Raw genomic sequence first — 21,050 nt, forward strand, 5'->3', positions numbered from 1 at the left:
CTGGTCTTGAACTCCTGGCCTCAAGTGATCTGCCTGCCTCAGCCTCCCAAAGTGCTAGGATTACAGGCATGAACCACAACACGCAGCCATCATTATTCAAATGTAATGGTAGTGTTCTACAAAGTGAGTTAAGAACATCTTTCCCCAGCTTTGATGATACTGGTGTAGCTGTTACAGTTACCATTAATAATAAAACACCCACCAAATACTTGTCAGAGCACTTCCTAGTACCTTTGATCTTCCAACAACGATAGGTGATGGTGATTATTTCACCTTATTGACACAGAGCGAATCATGGCACAATGTCACACAGGAATTTAGTGGCAAGAGTCAAACCTGATTCCACCAAAACTCCATATCAAGTTAACTTATTTTTGCTAAAAACTACAAACTGGTCTACACTTTGTTCTATAGAAAATAACTTAGAGCTGGTTGGTGTTTTAAGGCATGAAGTAGCAATTTCAAACTAAGTTACAACAGACAAAGACAATTTAAAAAGATTTTAAAAAATCTCTTCATCACATGTATAGAACTGATTTGTGTGGTCAGCAATTTCTTCTTATAGCCACCACCAAAAATTTGTGCATGTGAAAATTGGCAGTTTCTTTGAAAATGACAAAAACATAGGTGAAATCTGAATGCAGTATAATTTTTTTTTTTTGGTAGGACTGAAATATGTATGCTTTCAGCAGCTTAAATGAATGCTATGACTATGCACTACCCTTTAAAACAAGAACTTTCATTAAGATTAGTAAACTTGCTGGGCATGGTGGCTTACAGCTGTAATCCCAGCACTTTGGGAGGCCAAGGCAGGTGGATCACCCAAGTTCAGGAGTTCAAAACCAGCCTGGCCAACAATGGTGAAACCTCGTCTCTACTAAAACTACAAAAATAAGCTGGCGTGGTGGCGTGAGTCTGTAATTCCAGTTACTCGGAAAGCTGAGGCAGGAGAATAACTTGAACCCATGAGGCAGAGGCTGCAGTAAGCCGAGATCACACCACTGCACTCCAGTCTGGATGACAGAGTGAGACTCTGTCAAAGAAAGAAAGAAAGAGAAAGAAAGAAAGAGAGAGAAAGAGAGAGAGAGAGAGAGAGAGAGAAAGAAAGAAAGAAAGAAAGAGGAAAGAAAGAAAGAAAGAGAGAAAGAGAGAAAGAGAGAGAGAGAGAGAGAAAGAAAGAAAGAAAGAAAGAGAAAGAAAGAAAGAAGGAAAGAAAGAGAAAGAAGGAAAGAAAGGAAAGAAAGGAAAGAAAGAAAGGCAAACAAAAAGAAATGATTAGTAAGCTCGAGGCATCTTTCTTCTTCAATTTTGTATCCTCCCTAAGTGCCCAATACTACTGAGCATGAGGACCTAAATAGGCTTCAAAACTAGTTTTGTTTTTTTCTTTCTTCACTATTTAAGAAAATGGAGTTTGATGGGAAGTCACGAGATTTTAGTTTAAACCAATTTCCACAATCTTTTTAGACTCTGGTCTTTCTTGGCATTGTTGCTAAAATAGTCATTTGGACAGTAAAATACTTAAATGTTTGGACATAGAAGGTTTGGTGTCATTTTGTGGATGGTATAGCAAAATTTATACATTGATTTTTTTCCCTTTTCTTCTCTTGTTTTACAGTTATCTACTGTTTAGGCTGCATATTAAAAGAAAGACGCAACATTTTATCTCCCAATATAAATCATTTTGAAGTTAAAAAAACACACACAAACATTCATCACAGAGGACTATTATGTATCTATCTAAGTACATGGCTGCTACAAAGTATGAGATCAAACAGCAAATCCTGTATAAATGTTTTATAGAGTAGAAAGAGCTGTTAAAGTTAGAAACGTCATTCAAGCTGTAGGAGACCAACAATAAAAAGTTCAGATAGAAACAATTTACATATGATGCTAAATGTAATCTTACTTGGGAGAAGTTTTCTCTCACAAATTTTCAGTTTTGTGAATTAAAAGGCTGCAGCTTCTAAGTATTCAGTCTTACAATTTTCGTGAAAGAACAGAAAATATTTCTTTCTGAAACTAAACTGGATGGCACACATATGTTGCAATGAAGGCATATAACAGCTGTTGAGGGACTGGGAAGCCAATATATTGGAATGGAATCCATGATGGCTAGATGCCAGACACACAAGCAATCTAAGTTCCTGGGTAAATATTAACCAAGTGCTTAGGTCTTTTTGCAATCTAGGTGTAAAGAGAGAAGCCAACTCAGAGCCTCCAGGGAGTCTGATGGTCTTAAGGAGGCCAAGACTGGGTTTTCCGCCATTTTAATCCAGTAACTACATTCCATTACATCAGATTAAATCTGTGAAGAGCAAACCTCATAGCTTCTCTTCCATGTCCTGTCTGCAGTGGTTTTAACTTTAATTAATGGCAAAACTACTCAACCATTTAGTCAAGAATACCAAGTAGTAGGAAGAAAACTAGGTGGAAAGTGAATGATTCCAGGTGCAAAGCGTTTGGGAGTATGTATACAGGGAAGCAACAAGCAGTCCTCTCAATACGTAGTAAAACTTACCAGGAATGGTACTGTTTAGTGTACCTTTTCGGTTTGTCACCTGAATATTAAATGAATTACAAATGTTGATAGAATCATAATTTTATATAATATACCAAGAATACTGATTTCCTGTGATATTTTTCTTTAAGTGTCCCAGACCATGAAGCTGTACAGGAAACTGGGAAGCAACTAAGGGTTAAGAGGCGAACGGACTTGGCGTGAAAAGAAATCTCAGGGTTCATAGATATTCTCTACACCCATTCACAGTCCCCCATTTTCTGGGTATTCAAGGCCTCTGGTTTCTCTAATCCCTTTCTTCAAGTCTTGGCAGGATGCATTTTTTTCCCTCTCTGGTAAGACGCTTTTGATATTTTTCAAATCCGGTTTCACCAGCACAGAACTTTGACATTTCGTTTTGCTTTGTCTCTGGAAGACAAACTCCCTCACTCATCCAAGCGACATTTCAAGTCCCTCAAAATTTCCAGGGACAAGAAAATTAGGTACTATGAATTCTGCCTTCCAAACAGCATTCTCTGTTCCGCTTGCAATGTCGACATAAAGGCAGGATTTGCTTGGGCAGAACAGGTCAAAAGCTTAGTGAATTGCACACGGAACACAGCCTGCTTGCTCTCTTAGAGCGAGAGGCCATGAGAGTTGATGGGTCAAGGGCATGCATTTCAATGTGATCAGTCACCATACGTTGGCCATGCGGAGTCGCAGTATTTTGGCAATATTTTTAAAAACTAGGGAAAGTTACTGTGCTGTTATAATCCAAAGGCTGGTGGGGTTTTCTTCCCCCTCGCATCTCCACTAGCGTGATGAATTATTTAAAGTACGTGGGCTAGTAGAGAACTAACCTCTGGGTAACTTAAGCCTAGTCTTCGTAGCGTACCCAGTGTGGAAACAAACGAATCAGAGGTTACTAATTCTGGAATGTTAAAAGTGGGCCCAGATCGGCTTTTACTCCCTTTGGGAAATCCTACACAATTCTGCGCGCGAAAGACGCACCCACAGTGAGGCGCGAAAGCCGAGAAGCTTAGAGTCAAACCCTCGCTGACAAATCAAGAGATGACTCCGCATTTGAAACCTTCCCGAATAGGAACCCGCCAGAGGCCGGAAGCTACGCCACGTGACCAATCCTACTCCGCGGCCATTCCTAGTGAGGCAGTAGGCACCGCCTCTGTCACATTTCCTAGCTCCTACAGCGCGGGACCGGGCGGAAACGTGCGACAAGAGGCGGTCCCACCTAGCTTCGGAGTGGCACTAGAACTCGCGTCTTTTCCAGCAATGCTTTGCAAGTACTTCACCGCAAAGAACTGCCGCAGACTTCCGCCTGGGTGCCAACCACGTGATCACGCGAGCGTTGGAGAGGCGTAGGTCTGACTACACTTCTTCACTCCCCGGGCTCAGCCAGCCCAGCACCCGCCACGGCGCGTGACAACGCGGCTCGCAGCGGCCTCCGCCCCGGCGCGCCTGCGCACGCGGCTCTCGCGGTGTCTCGCGCTCAGCCCCGCCCACATCTGCCCCCGCCCTTTCCGCCCCTCCCTCCCCCTTCACCCTGTTTCTCGGCGGCAGCGGCGGCGGCGGCTCGCGCAGCTTGTTGGCTCGCTATATAAAGGAGAGAAGCGGGCGGACCGGACGGCTGGAGCTGCAGCCGGTGGCGGCAGCGGCGGCGCAGGGAGCGGCGACCGGTGGTGGTTTCCCTCCTTGGCGCGGGGTGGGGAGCGGGCAACGCCCCCCGGACCCCTAAAGGGTCGTGGCTTTTTTTTTTTTAAAGGCGATTCTCGAGGTTTTTAGCTGCGGGAGGAGTGCCCCCCTCCTCCTCTCTCCGCTCTCCCTTACTCCTTCAGGATTGATTTTGTTTAAAATTTTTTCCCCAATCTTGCGGTGATTTGGGTCACCCTCTGGGTGTTTTAGTTTTTTTTTTTTTGGTTTTGTTTTTATCTTGTTTTCTTGGGGTTGCCCCCTCTTGTTTGTGTTGTGTGTGGAAATGGCGAACTCGGCAAATACAAACACCGTGGTAAGGACGTGGTTCGGTGGCCGGCGGGGGCTTCGTTCAGGCGGCAGCAACGGCCGGACGGGGCGGGGGCGGGGACGGCGGCGACTCCCGGCCTCGACTCTTTAGCCGTCCGCGCGGCCGCCGCCGCTTCCCGCCTCGGGCGGATCGGGCCGGAGCGCCGGGCGGCGGGCGCGGGGGGGCGCCGAGGGCTCGCGGCGCGGGGAGGGCGGGGGCGCCGGCGGGGCCTGGGGCCGCCGCGGGCCGGGCCGGGCCGCGGAGGCGGTTGGGCCCGGGCGGGCGTGCAGCCCCGGCCCCAGAACCCGGCCGCCGGGAGGGAGGGCGGGAGGGGAGCCGCCTCTTCCCCCCGAGGGGCCGGTCCGTGCTGGCTTGACGAGGGCTTCCCGAGCGGCTGCAGAACAAAAACCGTGTCTGGGGAATCGGGCGAATCCCCGAGACCCACAGTGATCCACTTTAATGCAGTGGAAGAATAATGATTACTTTGGGGGTTACTTAGGTTTTTTCTGGCTGTTGTGCTTTGGGAACCTTCACTGGGGCCATTTTATGTTTAAAAAAAGGACGAAGGTTGGTTGAAAAGCACTTATCTCAGTTCCTTCCGAATGGGTAAAATGGCGAAGGGGAAGACCCCCATCGTATCTTCGACTAGCAGAAGCACCAAAACAAACAAAAAAAGCCTGCAGTGGTCCAAGTGTCCCCGCTTTCGCCTTGAAATTTACCTACTTCTTCCCGTTGGTCCCTTTTTGGTTACTTGCGATCACGTAGGTTTGCAAAAAGCAGTCACATAAATAACCTTTTCAGTCACCAACGCAATGTGATCACTAGTCCACCCAACTCTTATTTTTATGATGACAATAAAACACGTTTTTGCCCTGTCCCAAATGCCGCAGACCAGCCCGCGGCCGCCCGACACCGTACCGTTGGCGACTCGGGTCGATCCATCATGGCTGCGGCCGCTTACCCTGCTTTTCAGTCCCTGAGCCTTGTGGTCCTCCTCCCTTTGGCTGCCCTGTTTATATAGAGCCATTGCCGCTCTCTAATATAGACTCTGCCAGGATGGGAAGGTGCTTTTCAGTCCTACGTCACCGCCTCTCCATTTAAACACCAGATCCGGCTTTAAATAGTGAGAGCTGCTGAGAGCGGGGCTGGGAGGTGCGTGCTCCCGAGGCGAGAGCCAGGCGCGTGCAGAGCTCAATTTATTTCTAGGTCCTTTTTTCACGCTGTAATTTCTCACCCGTTGGGGGCTGCTTTCAGAGCCCCAAGTTTTGGTTTTGTTCCTAGCAGCAGCCAGGATTTGCCTTCTTTGTTTGCTAGGGGAAATATATCCGAATCGCTGTCCCTTTTTATTTTGTTTACAGTTTTCAAAATTTATAATTTAAAACAAATAGTTTTAGATCAGATGGTCTAGCCATTTTTCTTGTGTGCATTATTTTCGGGAATTTAAAAAACTGTTTTCTACATTGAAAGTGTTAGCTGCAGAGGACTCGGTTTTGGTAGTGTTTTGTTCAAGTATTCAGGAAATATGTTAGAAATATAGCTCCCAATATTTCATTATGTTTTCCTATAGTAAATATAAAAGACACGAGGCTTTTCAGAGAAATAGATAAGTACCTAAAGCTTCAGTATAGGACCATTTATGTGTAGGAGAATCATGAGTAATTAGAGGGAAGAGACATGCTGCAGACTGGATTAAAAAAAATTCTAAGTAGAACTTTATTGCCTTGGATATTAACATGGGTATCCGGTGTAAAAATTATTCCAATTTATCTTCCAGCATTGCATCAGGGAATTAACATTTTTGAAGGAAACCTTCTAACAAATCACTTAATAATGCCACTAGTGGCCCTCTTATTTACCAGTTCTTAAGTTTGAAATAACCTGTTTTTTAAAAATCAGGACAAACCTAAATTGTATTTCGTGAAAGGTAGAAACTTTGCCTCAAATATAGTGTAGAATTTTAAGTAATAATTTAGAAATTGCTTGTTTCAAATACCACCTATGTGCCCACATACTTTTCAAAAATTATCTTGAGGGCTTTTCAAATTGTGAACAATTCTGCTAAATTACTCATTAGGCATGTATTTTGTGAAGAGTACACATTTGCCTTCTTTCAACTATAGAGCTTATGAAGCTGTTAAGTGGTCAAGTTGTGAGTTCATTAAGACACAAAAATAAAATCTTAAAGAATGATTCATTAAGTAGAGAGTACTAGAAGAAAGCAGATTTATACCTATACATGTCTGGATCTCCATGCAAAAGGTTTTTAGAGGTAACTGACTTCAGAAACACCAAAACACCGTCTAGTTTACTGAAAAGCATACATATTGTCAATTTGAGATGGATACTCCCAATTTAAAATATATTGCCCTCCTAATGCCTTGATGAGTCATTATTGGTTAAAACACACACAAACTTTACAGAGATACTTTTGTAATTCAGTTAAGTCACTTTAGGCAAGATGATGTCCATAGTCAGATATACTTTCCTTATATATAGAATTAGAATGTTAAAGTAGGGACTACAGAAATGTGCATTTGACAGATGAACAAACTTCAAGAGGAGGATTTGGCAAAATAAAGCAGGTTAGTGAGTGAAACAGTAAAGCAAGAACCCAGATATTTGAATTGGTTTTCTTGTAATGAGAAGGATTAAATAGTTTTTAATGGTTGAGGTAAATTGTACTGACAAATTCATTTGTATTTTGTTTTCTGAGACAGGGTGTGGGCCTGTCACCCAGGCTGGAGGGCAGTGCTGCAATCTTGGCTCACTGCATCCTCTCCCTCCTGGGCTCAAGCCATCCTCCCACCTCAGCCTCCCAAGTAGCTGGGACTACGGGCACGTGCCACTATTCCTGGCTAATTTTTTGTAGACTGAGTTTCACTATGTAACCCAGACTGGTCTTGAACTCCTGAGCTCAAGCAATCCTCCCAAAATGCTGGGATTACAGGTCTTTGCAACCGGCGTCATTATTTGTGGTTTTCACAAGGCAAGGACACATTTTCTTGGCAGTTCCCCTGTGTCACAGTGTTGCTGATAGAGATGGTAGTGAAACACATATTTCTGTTTGAAGTTTGCTCATGAGAACAAACACTTGGTTTTTTTTGGTAGCCATTTAACCTTAAGCAAGGTATGAAACACAAGTAATGAGAAAACATCTAAAAAGCTTGTTAACCATAACTCTCTGATAATGGGTAGGATTTATAACCTGGCAACTCTGGTTTTGTCAAGGCAGCTCTAGTTTTGTCATCTGACATGACTTCTTTTTGTCTTACAGGTTAAAAATAGGATGTGGATTGGGCTAATTGTTCTATCTCCCACCTTGTAGTTTTTAAAAAAAATTTTATTTTTTGAAAGTTCTTTCACATCTATTCTCATTTTGCCCATTTTACCATTCAACCTTCTAGAAGCCAGCTCCTTTACTTCCCACTCCTCCTTCAAGTAATACCAACAGTGCTAATTGTAATAATAATAATAAACATTTAGAGGGTTTATGTTCATTATAATGTTTCATAGCATTATCTGGGCAGTAGTAGAGGAGAAATTCTGGGAAGGAAATCAGTGTACCTTGTTTCTTTGGGACCTTGAGACCTGTCATTGTGGGTGTATGAGTAGTTTAATGGTATAGCTTGAAAGTACAGACTGGGTCACACAACAGAAGTTAGGTGATTTTTAAACCTAAATGTTCATTAGGTTGCAGATTATTTTTTTTTGTTGTTGTTGAGACGGAGTCTCGCTCTGTCGCCCAGGCTGGAGTGCAGTGGCCGGGTCTCAGCTCACTGCAAGCTCCGCCTCCCGGGTTTACGCCATTCTCCTGCCTCAGCCTCCCGAGTAGCTGGGACTACAGGCGCCCGCCACCTCGCCTGGCTAGTTTTTTTTGTATTTTTAGTAGAGATGGAGTTTGACCATGTTAGCCAGGATGGTCTCGATCTCCTGACCTCGTGATCCGCCCGTCTCGGCCTCCCAATAGGTTGCAGATTATTACCAGGCAGATGACTCCCGGACATAAGGTTCTCCAAAGTCTAAGATTTAGTGGTGAGGTAGTAAAACATACAACAGAGTTCAAACCAAGCATGGAATAGTAGAAGCCAGACATAAGCAACCCCTGAAGCTGTTATTGAATATTACATTAGGTATTTTGACTATAACATAGGAAATTATAATTGAAAATTGTATGGACCTTGTAGGCATAGGGACCATCTGTTTATGAATTGCATTAATCTTAAAATTTTTATTAAAGTATGCAGTCATCAAATCCAGTTTATGGCAAATGATGGTGGTCATTATCTTTAAATTCGTATGTAATTAGTTGGCAAAATGACTATTATATTTGTTTTGAATATTTGTTTTGAATTATACATTGTAACCTGTGAAAAACTGTCTTTATCAAGTCTTTTATTTTTCCTTTAAAGCCTAAATTATACAGATCTGTGATTGAAGATGTCATTAATGATGTGAGAGACATCTTTCTGGATGATGGAGTAGATGAACAAGTACTGATGGAACTAAAAACTGTGAGTTTGTCTTTTTTAAAATATTCCTACTTTTTCACCCCAAATCATTTTCTTTAGTCAGAGATGAATCTGTAATTTTTCTGTAGGGTGAACATATAGTTTAGTGAAGTGTGCTGGTTTTAAATCCCAACTGTACCATGCATTCTTCCTCTGACCTTAGGCAAGCTACATTTATATTTCAGTTTCTTTATATGTAAGATAGAAATTGGTAGTATTTACCTTATAGGTTTGTTTTGAGGATTAAATGGAATAACCATATAAAATCTTAGCACAATGCCTGATAGTAGCATTAGCAGTTATTATTGGATAGTTAACATTCTACATTTTATGGTCTAATTACTTGACATGCCTGGAAGAGTTTTCTTGCTTTCTTTTTTCTTTTCTTTTTTTTGAGACAGGGTCGGGCTCTGTCGCCCAGCTGGAGTGCAGTGGCACAATCTGGACTTACTGCAACCTCCGCCTCCCAGGCTCAGACCATCCTCCCACCTCTGGGACTGCAGGCACATGCCAGCATGCCTGGCTAATTTTTGTATTTTTGGTAGGGATGGTTTTCACCATGTTGTCAAGGCTGCTTTCGAACTCCTGGCTGCAAGTGATCCTCCCGCCTCGGCCTCCCAAAGTGCTAGCATTATGGGCGTGAGACACAGTGCCCAGCCTTAATTTTGCCTTTTTTTAATGGTCTTAATGTACCTGTATTCTAAGTGTGTTTTAAGTTGTAGGGATTAAGTGGTTGATAAAAGAATTTTAGGTTCTTGAAGTAGACCCTTTATGTAGGCCAAATGTTTTAAATATATTTTTCATTAAGAGCTGGTTTTCTGTATCTTGGATTTAGCAGAAATATTTCGTTTTTTTTATTGGCTGTTGTGTTTTCCTTGCAGTGTAATGACTCATGAAATTGTGGAATATTTTTGCCCTGTTGGTTAGAATAGTGGTTCTCAAGGTATATAGTTCATGGAGTCCTGGGTTCTCCCCAGGGGTTCTTTCCAGGGGTCCACAAGGTTGACTAAATGCTCAAGTCTGGAAAATCATAGTTTGCCTTCATTCTTTCAAGTAAAAGTTGTATTCTGTGAGAAAAGTGACCCGTTAAATTCACAACTCCAGTGCACAGATGCTTTTCCTTGAGATAACTGTAAATAAGCAGCAGAAATGCTGTATGCATACTTCTCATTTCTGAATATTAAAAAGATGTGGACTCAGTGTTGATACTAAGAAATTTGATTGTTTGATATTCTGTAATGAAGTGTGTTTACACTCGAAAGATCCGTATAATTCATTGAACTTGTATTTTCTGAATGTCCAATGCATAATGTTGGAAAATTCGTTCAAAATGCAAGATAAATTAATGAAATTTAACAGTATGAAAAGTTCATAGTTATATGATTTCATATTCTGCATTGTAACTAACTTGTAAGAAACTATCACTTAAAAGTACCTTTTCTTTTCCTAACTACTTAACTGTAGGAAGGCAGATTTTCTTTGTATACCTCAACCAAAACAAAGTGAAAACACGGGCAGATATGAGAATCTAGCTATTTTCCTTTAAGTTGTTTGTCATTCTCACTCAATTTTATTTACTAAAATATGACTATTTTCAGAAAACTGTTATTTATGTTAACATATAATGGATCCATTATTTCTAAACAAATTAGTAAACATTAAAAATGTGTTATAATTTCTGTTACTATAAATATAGGTGGGTATAATTCACATATAGAAAAGCTCTTTGAGGGTCTCAGTAATTTTTAAAGTGATAAAGCATCCTGAGATGAAAAGAGTTTTAGAACTGCTGGTTTAGAAGTTGAGTATTAAGCTCCTTTAAGTCTATGTACAAATAAATAATCACAATTAATAAATGTTAAGGAACATTTGTTGTGGTCTCATTTATCCAACATAGGTGTGGAGGCTGCAGCTTGGCAACCAGTTTATTTTATGTAAAGCAAATCTCACCTTGATTGTGGTGATGAAGTGGGTCTTGATGTATTTATTAATAGATATCTGCAGGAAACTTCTCTAGAATTTTCAATAAGAATATTCCTGTATGAGGAGTTTAAGACCAGCCTGGCCAACATGGTGAAACCCCATCTCTACTAAAAATACAAAAATTAGCTGGGCATGGTGGTACGTGCCTGTAATCCCAGCTACTGGGGAGGCTGAGGCAGGAGAATGGCTTGAACCCAGGAGCTGGAGGTTGCAGTGAGCCGAGATCGTGCCACTACACTCCAGCCTGGGTGACAGAGCAAGACTCTGTCTCGGAAAAAAAACAAAAACAAGAATATACCTGTGTGAGGTAAGAAAAATATATAGGTTGAAACAGATGAGCAAATATGTATTTACCTTGAAAAAAATGTAAGGGTTACTAATAGTGAAGAGTAGGTATCTAAAAATGCAAGTGTAAGAGTGCTAATTCTGAGACATGAATTGGAAGAAGAACAATATAAGTTGTTCAAGTAGCATGAAGTAACTGAGGGATGTGAATAATAAAACAAGCTTATTTTGATTCCTTAGTGTAACGTGGAATGAGTTTTTTGCAATTTGTGTTATACTTTTATAATGGTTGTCCTTGTAGTTTTGTGACCTTGTATAGAAAATGCAGCATTTTTAGGTGTAGAAAATCAGTTCTAAAGATGTTAGGTAATTTTCTCTAGGTCAAATTCTAGTGGTCAGTCTGGGTTGTTACCTACTCTTGCTTTTCACAGTGAAAATCCGGAGAATTTATTTTTCCTATCTTTAACAGTAGAATCGAGACGTCCTCTTGAAGAGAATGAGCTATCTTTGAAACTAAATGTTTCAACCTCCATTTTTATTATATATGACTTTTTTGGTACATATTTTATAGGTAACACTGATTTTTAGTTTAATACTTAGTTCTTAATGACAAAAAATGTGACCTACTCAACTTGGAATCCCCAGCTTCTACCGCAATGTCTGGGCATATGTGGTTGGCATTCAGTAAGCATTTGATTGAACTGTTTGATAACAGATATGGCACCTGAATCTAACTGAACAAAATAGTGTAATATTCTTGTTGTTTTTAAATGGGCCATACTCTTCTATCTGGGTTGTATTGAAGTTAAAAATAAAACTGTTATACTAAAATGAGTTTATTTTAATTCTCTGCACTGAATTTCTTCAGGATCTCATTAGAATTTCTAGAATATGCCCTAGATTTAACAGCTGGACAGCCAGCATTGTCCAATAGAACTTTCTGCAGTGATGAAAGTGTTCTATATCTGTGCTCTTCAGTAGGGTAGCCACTATCCACATGTGCTTATTAAGCGCTCAAAATGTGGTTGGTGGAGCTGAGCAACTGAATTTTTATTAATCTAAACCTAAATCACTACATATGGCTTGTTGCTGCCATATTGGACTGCTCAGGTTTAGACATTCTTGCTTAATAAAACGAAGTTTAATTTCATATTTTATGGTTTAGAAACACTGGCATTATTAGCTCTAGCCCCCTCTCCATTTTTTGGGGCCATTTTACAAACTTATCAAAAGCTTGTATAAGGCTATAAAGGAGGCAGCGGTGAATTACATTGAGGACAAAGATGAATGATGAGAATGCATGTAATTTGAGAGTTAATGAGGTAATGCAGAAAGGGAGATGATAAGAATATTTTAACCCAGTCGTTGAGGTTATCTTTTGAACCACTGCGGGCCTACTTTAATGTGTAAACTATGAGAGGTAGAAAAAACACAATAAAATACAGCCCTGGTTTTCAGTAAATCTATATTTGAATATAAATGTGTTTTGGATTGATGAGTGTCTATGGGTGGGAATGACACTGTAGAAATTCTCTTCAAAGTGAATGATAAAATCAGCCGGATTTCTAGATTTTCCAACCTGCCTATGTCCAGACATCAAGTATTGTGGGAAATATAAAACATTTTTTCTCTTTTTAATAAAACAAATAAAATGAGAAGAGTTGCCTCAATTGGAAGTAGATCTGAAATTCAGTTTATCTGCCTCTGGTTCAGATTTCTCAACATTGGCATTATTGACATTTTGCACCAGTTAATTCTTTGCAGGGGCTGTCCTATTAAGTGTAGGATGTTAGCAGCACAATTGGCCTCTGCCCACTAGATGCCAGTAGCACCCTTCAGTTGTAACCAAAAATGTCTCTAGACATTGCCAGATGTCGCTGGGGGGCAAAATCACCTCTGGCTGAGAACCACTATTTTAAATATACTCTAGCTGTATACATAAAAAGTACTTGATATACTCTAATTATATATAAATATTTGGACCATAAGTTGAGTAATAATCTACTATTTCATTTCATTTACTCTTAGGGAAAGCTCTGTTTCTCCAGCATTGTTTCTTGGGAACCCAGAAATGTAATATATTTTATCCAGGAGCTAGATGTTTTGTGAAAGTAGGAGAATCCTTCAGAATTTCTAGCTCACCATGTTGCCAGGTTTAGCCACCTAACCTCTGGGCTTGTGGTGTGAGGGGCTGCAATGCAGGTCTCTGATATGGCCTGGAGACATTTTCTCCATGGTCTTGGGGATTAACAGTAGGGAAGCAGTAAGGGGATTAACTTGGGGAGCAGTAAGTCCCCTCATCCGTAAAATCTCATGATTTTATATTCCAAGTAGACTTGGAATGTGCTTTGACAAAGTCATTTAGCTAATAAACGATAGAGCCACAAACCTAGCCCTTTTGCATCCATGTGACATATACAGTACTTAGCAGTAGGAAGGAAGGTAAGAGAGTTTTGACTAGATCTTGGGTTGTTGGTGGGTGGCACCTGAGATGGTTTTGAGGGTTGGTGACCTGCTCTGATAGCAGCAGTCCAGTTTAGAGACTAGGAATTTGAACTAGTACTGGGATTAAAGGGAGGCAAGTGAGGGTCCTGGGATGCAGAATACAAAGAGACATTCACTCTCTAGCCCTGACTGGGACATTGGAGTCAGACCACCTGGTTTATATCCCTATTCTGTCTGCCATTAGTTAGAGTGAGCTTGGATAAGCTACCTAACTTCTTTCTCATCAGATTCTTTTTTCTGTAAAAAGGAGATGATAATAATAATATCTATCTTACAGGATTTTTGTGAAAAAACTAGTCTGTACATGTGTTTATAATAAAGTACACAGAATTTAGTAAGTTTTAGTTACTAGTCTGGTTAACACGATATACAAATGTACACCTGAATCATTTTGGGTACAGATGAATTTTCTCCATCTAATTTCAGATACCTTGCAAAGATTAGTATTCCTGATTGTTTTCAATACTGTATTAGTGGCTGCGTGCGGTGGCTCATGCCTGTAATTCCAGCATTTTGGGAGGCCGAGGTGGGCAAATCACTTGGGGTCAGGAGTTTGAGACTAGCCTGGCCAACATGGTGAAACCCCGTCTCTACTAAAAATACAAAAATTAGCCGGGCGTGGTGACACGTGCTTGTAATCCCAGCCACTGGGGAGGCTGAGGCAGGAGAATTGCTTGACCCAGGAGGCAGAGAGGTTGCAGTGAGCCGAGATCGCGCCTTTGCACTCCAGCCTGGACAACAAAGTGACACTCCACATCAAAAAAAAAAAAAAAAGAAAGAAATATGCTGGTATGATTACTATTGCTAAAATAGTGTTTCATTGTTTATTTTATTTATTTTATTTTCATTATGTTGGTCAGGCTGGTCTTCAACTCCTGGCCTCATGATCTTTCACTTCAGCCTCCCCAAGTGCTGGGTTTACAGGCATGAGCCTCCACGCCCAGCCTTATGGTTTAAAGTTGATACCTAATATTTTGATAAATAAAGATTGTGTGAAAATGGAATTGTAGAGAAACTATAAACATTAAATTAATTTGAACTTTATGGTAATTGGCATTATAAGCTTAATACAAAGTACTTGTATGATACTCTTTTTGCATGTCTTACATTACCTAGAACCAGTATTATAGTACTTGGTAAATAATGATTTTCAGTAGATTACCCGCCTCTCCCAAAGCTGTTGGAAATGTGTGGGGCCATGTTCAACATTTCATGAGGATTTTTGGCGTTTACTATAGTAGACAGCAGCCAGGAATGTTGCAATTCCTGCATATTTCTTGTGGGACCATTCTGTGTGATAAAGAATTGTCCTGCTCAAAATGTCAGTAGCATCCTTACATAGGAACAGTATTCTAGAAGACAATAGTTTTGTTTTCCCTCTTTGAAGTTAGATCCTGAATAAGACAGTTGCTGCCTAGAAGATATTCATAGTTTGATAGAAGTGGTAGACTTTGTGTGGTAAGTACAAAATAGAAGTATCTCTTATGCATAGAGACAGTGAGTGATGGCTTTTCTTTGAGGCTGTTGAGACTTTGGCATTTGTCTTGTATAGGGAATTGTGGGAGAAAACTGCTGATCATAAGGAATAGTCCATTAAGGTTACATATGATATATTCAGGGACCTCCAAGTAATTTGGTACTGTGAGAAAATAGAGTTCAAGTTGTAGTAGCAATTGGTGTATGGTAACATGCTGTACTAAGGAACTTGGTCTTTAGAGTGAGGATTATCTGGGGTACTAGTTAAAATGCAGATTTTTGGATTTTCCAGAGAGTCTGGCTTGATAGGGGTAGTAAAATGAGACCTAGGAATCTTTTGCAAATAAATATTCCAGGTTGTTAGATGGTGTATTAGTTAGTTTTCACACTGCTAATAAGGACATATACACACTGCTGATAAAGACATACCAGAAACTGGGAACAAAAAAAGGTTTAATTGAACTTACAGTTCCACATGGCTGGGTAGGCCTCAGAATCATAGTGGGAAGTGAAAGGCTCTTCTTACTTGGCAGCAACAAGAGAAAATGAGGAAGAAGCAAAAGCGGGAACCCCTGATAAACTCATCAGATCTCGTGAGACTTACTATCACAAGAATAGTATGGGAAAGACCGGGCCCTTTGATTCAGTTACCTCACTGCTGAGTCCCTCCCACAACATGTGGGAATTCTGGGAGATAAAATTCAAGTTGAGATTTTGGTGGCGACATAGCCAAACCATATTCTGTCCCTGGCCCTCCAAATCTCATGTCCTCATATTTCGGAACCAATCATACCTTCCCAGCAGTCCCTCAAAGTCTTAACTCATTTTAGCATTAACACAAATGTCCACAGTTTGGAGTCTCATCTGAGACAAGGCAAGTCCCTTCTGCCTATGAGCCTGTAAGATCAAAAGCAAGCTAGTTACTTCCTAGATACAATGGGGGTACAGTTATTGGGTAAATAAAGCTGTTCCAAATGGGAGAAAGAAATTGGCCAAAACAAAGGGGTTACAGGGCCCATGCAAGTCCAGAAATCCAGCGGGGCAGTCTTACGTTAAAACTCCAAAATGATCTCCTTTGACTCCAGGTCTCACATCCAGGTCATGCTGATGCAAGAGGTGGGTTCCCATGGTTTTGGGCAGCTCCACCCTTGTGGCTTTGCAGGGTAGTCTTGCTTCCAGTTGCTTTCATGGGCTGACATTGAGTGCGACTTTTCCAGGAGCACGGTGCAAACTGTTGGTGGGTCTGCCATTCTGGGATCTAGAGGACTGTGGCCCTCTTCTCGCAGCTCCACTAGGCAGTGCCCTAGTAGGGACTCTGTGTAGGGACTGTGTAGGGCCTCCGACCCCCCATTTCTCTTCTGCACTGCCCTAGCAGAGGTTCTCCATGAGGGCTCTGCCTCTGCAGCAGCAGACTTTTGCTTGGCCATCCAGGCGTTTCCATACATCTTCTGAAATCTAGGTGAAAGTTCCCAAACCTCAATTCTTGACTTCTGTGCACCCGCAGGCTCAACACCACATGGATGCTGCCAAGGTTTGGGACTTCCATGCTCTGAAGCCACAGCCTGAGCTTTATGTTGGCCCCTTTCAGCTGGAGTGGCTGGGACACAGGGCACCAAGTCCCTAGGCTGCACACAGCATGGGAACCCTGGACCTGGCCAGTGAAACCACTTTTTCCTTCTGGGTCTCTGGGCGGGTCATGGGAGGGGCTGCAGTGAAGGTCTCTGATGTGGCCTAAAGACATTTTCCCCATGGTCTTGGAGATTAACATTAGGCTCCTTGTTACTTATGCAAATTTCTCTAGCCAGCTTGAATTTCTCCTCAGAAAATGGCTTTTTCTTTTCCACTGCATTGTCAGGCTGCAAATTTTCTGAACTTTTATGCTGTGTTTCCGTTCTAAAACGGAATGCTTTTAACAGCACCCAAGTCACCTTTTGAATGCTTTTCTGCTTGGAAATTTCTTCTGTCACATAACCTAAATCATCTCTCAAGTTCAAAGTTCTGCACATCTCTAGGGCAGGGGCAAAATGCTACCACTCTCTTTGCTAAAACAGAACAAGGGTCACCTTTGCTCCATTTGCTAACAAATTCCTCATCTCCATCTGAGATCACCTCAGCCTGGACCATGTTCATATCACTATCAGCATTTCCGTCAAAGCCATTCAGCAAGTCTCTAGGAAGTTTCAGGCTTTCCCACATTTCCCTGTCTTCTTCTGAGCTGCCCAAACCATTCCAACCTCTGCCTGTTACACAGTTCCAAAGTCGCTTCCACATTTTCAGGTATCTTTTCAGCAGTGCCCCACTCTATTAGTACCAGTTTACTATATTAGTTTGTTTTCATGCTGCTAATAAAGACATACACAAAACTGGGAACAAAGAAAGGTTTAATTGGACTTACAGTTCCACATGGCTGGGGAGGCCTCAAAATCATGGCAGTAGGTAGAAGGCTCTTCTTATGTGTTGGCAGCAAAAGAAAATGAGGAACAAGGAAGAGCGAAAACACCTGATAAACCCATCAGGTCTCCTGAGAATAGCATGGGAAAGACCAGCCCCCATGGTTCAGTTACCCGTCCCTCCCAAAGCACATGGGAATTCTGGGAGATACAATTCAAGTTGAGATTTTGGTGGGAACACAGCCAAACCATATCAGTTAGGTAGGTAGGAAGGTAAATAAATTACTTTGCTCTGTGGTTCCAGTTTTTAAACAGAGGATAGCATATTTATAAATTTAAAAAAAATTCACCTTGATAACGGTGTAGAGCAGTGTTTCTCAAACTTCTTGACTAGGACTCTCCTTAAGAAGTAATAGTATTTAACATTTTGAATAAATATATGCACAAGTATATGAGTGTATGACAAATCTGCAAAAGTTTTTTCTCAGTACAGTACAGTGATTTTTTCTTTCAGTTCTATTTTGTTTACAAAAAACATTCTTAGGGGAGAGAGGGAGGGAGAAGGAGAAAGGAAAGGGAGAGAGGGACAGAGAAGGGGAGGGAAGGGGAGAGAAAGAGGAAACGGAGAGAAGGAGAGAGGGCTACAAAGAAAATTCTAAATTGACTTTGAATCACTAGTGGGTTGCAGTCCTCAGTTTGAAAAACATCAGTTTAGATTTTAAAACAGTTCTCACTTTAGCATCCATCAGAATAACCTGAATGAACAGTTTGTTAAATTAGATTTCTGGTTTTACCCCCAGAGCTGCTGATTCAGTATTTTTAACAAGTATCCAGGTGATGCTGATGTTGGGTCTAGAACCGCATCTTGAGGATCACTGTTTTATAGAGGATAGATTGGAAGGGCAAGCGTACACTGGAATGTCTGCTCTGTAAGGTCAAGCATATTTCTCAGGTTTGTTCACAGTGTCTTCTCAATGCCTGTAACAGTGTTTGACATATAGGACATAATTATTTGTGGACTGTATGACTTGATGCAGGAAACTCAAGCGCTCAGTCACTACGTTACTACTGTTTGCAGTACTGCTGGGCAGAAAGGACCAGGGCCGTGTCATAGAGATACATTGGAACAGTGAATCAGAATAGACGGTAATGGTGGGCTGTTGGGGTGGATTGTGACTACTAGGTCATTTACACGGGAGTCTAGGTGAGTCATGGTGCCCAGTACTTAGCCACACATAATGTGTATTCCTTAATATTTGCCATTATCATAGGAGCTTCGTTGAAGTGATGGGTCTAGATTGCTGTGGGTAAACCAATTGGAGGTGATAAAAGTGAAGCATAAAATTTAGAAAATTACAATTTAAAACACTTTTTAAACAAAGCATTAATAAGACTTGTTTTCACCTTGATTTTTGGCTCACAAGAAACAGACTTTGTTTTGTTTTGGAAGAGAGGAGAAGATGTAGAAGGTTTGGGTGATAACAGACTGTTTGGAAGCCTTACTATATATAATACATTAGTCATAATGTGTTTTATTTAGCATGTGAGTATCTATTTTGATGGTGCGCTATGCTAGATGCCCACTTTACAGAGATGAATCAGACACAACATGGGTTCTCAAAAAGTAGTGCTTGTTACTACGGGAAGAAGCTAGCTGTCTTTCGCCTGGGATTAGCAGAGACTTACATTTATTCACTGGAAGTGAGTTTAGAAGTAATCTAATCCGATTGGTTCCCCTTTTGGGTAAAGAAGATGCCTAAGACAAGCCTGTAATCTCAGCACTTTGGGAGGCCGAGACGGGCGGATCACGAGGTCAGGAGATCGAGACCATCCTGGCTAACACGGTGAAACCCCATCTCTACTAAAAAAATACAAAAAACTAGCCGGGCGAGGTGGCGGGCGCCTGTAGTCCCAGCTACTCGGGAGGCTGAGGCAGGAGAATGGCGTAAACCTGGGAGGCGGAGCTTGCGGTGAGCTGAGATCCGGCCACTGCACTCCAGCCCCGGAGATAGAGCGAGACTCTGTCTCAAAAAAAAAAAAAAAGAAGCCTAAGAAAGATAAATGATTAGGTTACATAAGTGGCCAAACCAGGACTAACTGGGTTCTTGACTTATGGTATAAGGCTTTATTAAACAGTTAATGCCACCACCATTGCCACCAATAATAATATATTTTGATCACCAATTTTATGTAACACTGATAATTGTTTTACATAGATATGCCATTTAATCCTCTCAACAACCAGTGAGATAGATCTTGTTACCATCTCTCTAAGAATAGACTTCAGGTAAATCTAAATACCGTGCCTGCCAGTAGGATTCCCTAGGAAATTGACCTTAATATTTGCTTTTTCAGTAAGCCATTAGAGATTTAGTGGAATTGTTACTAGCATCAAGACAACAAATCTAGAATGTCTGGAATGATTGGAAGGGTCAGGAGATTATAAAAAATCTACGGCATATGACCAGGCATGTTGGCTCATGCCTGTAATCTCAGCTCTTTGGGAGGCCAAGCCGGGCAGATTGCTTGAGCCCAGGAGTTCGAGACCAGCTCGGGCAGCATAGTGAGATCTTGTCTCTATTTCTTAAATTAAAAAATAATAATAAAAAATAAAAAACTCTCTGTGAGTATGGCAAAGGGACGTTCTTGAAGAATCTGATAGAAGCTTAAGGTCAATTAGGCAAAGGATCTGATAGAATCTTAAGGTCAATTAGGCAGTATCCCAAGAGCAAATCTTGGAAGAGAAGATAAAGTATGTATAGAGCCTTGTGTGCAGAATGACTGAATGAAGTTTTATTTGCATTTTCAGGGAATAGTTTGTGACTTTTTGGCTAGTTTCTTATAAGGTTAAGGCTCCAGAATGAACACTAAACCTGGTAGAGAGGAAATGTGTTAGGTAGAAGAATGAAATCGTTGCACATGTTTTCTTTTCTTTCTTTTTGTCCATTCTGATTTTTCCCATCATAGAACCTAAGGTGAAATGAGAAAATAGAAATGGCTGAACAGAAAAGGATTGCCAATTGGCATAATGGAAGAAGGAAGGACATTTCAAGAAGTGTTGGGATAACTACTAAGACCTTCAGGCATCGCCGGTTCTTTTTCTTTCTGTAGGATTGGGCAGATGGAAAGTTAGGCTTTTCTTCTTCGGGGGATTATCTCTATGTTTCTCACTGTTCTAAATGAATTTATATTTTGTATGTTATTTGAGAATTTATGTTTTTTATGTTGAAGCAGAAAATTTTATATTTTGTATTTTTATAAGGAAAAAGTTCCATATAAAAATAGTTTAGTAATGATTTTGATATTATAAAGGATAATCTTTGATTACTAACGAAGTAGCTTATATGAAACTCATTGCTAAATAATAGCTGCTGATTAAGGAATTACTA

At 41.0% G+C, this 21,050-nt stretch overlaps 1 protein-coding gene across 2 annotated transcripts in view; it reads left to right on the forward strand.

Moving 5' to 3' along the window:
- The first annotated feature begins 2,081 nt into the window (after positions 1-2,081).
- Positions 2,082-21,050, forward strand: part of GTF2A1 (general transcription factor IIA subunit 1) — a 49,015-nt gene continuing 30,046 nt past the window's right edge. Inside the window, exons 1-2 of one of the 2 annotated variants that reach the window (XM_033187241.1) lie at positions 2,082-3,877; positions 8,924-9,025. In XM_033187241.1, the coding sequence (XP_033043132.1) occupies positions 9,011-9,025 (15 nt within the window). In that variant the 5' untranslated portion in view covers positions 2,082-3,877; positions 8,924-9,010. Of the gene's footprint in view, positions 3,878-3,916; positions 4,521-8,923; positions 9,026-21,050 lie in introns of those variants that run through there. The other variant, XM_033187240.1, reaches the window with a different exon arrangement.

The sequence above is a fragment of the Trachypithecus francoisi genome, unplaced genomic scaffold (assembly GCF_009764315.1).
Source record: "Trachypithecus francoisi isolate TF-2019V2 unplaced genomic scaffold, Tfra_2.0 Lachesis_group3, whole genome shotgun sequence".
Taxonomy (NCBI): Eukaryota; Metazoa; Chordata; class Mammalia; order Primates; family Cercopithecidae; genus Trachypithecus; species Trachypithecus francoisi.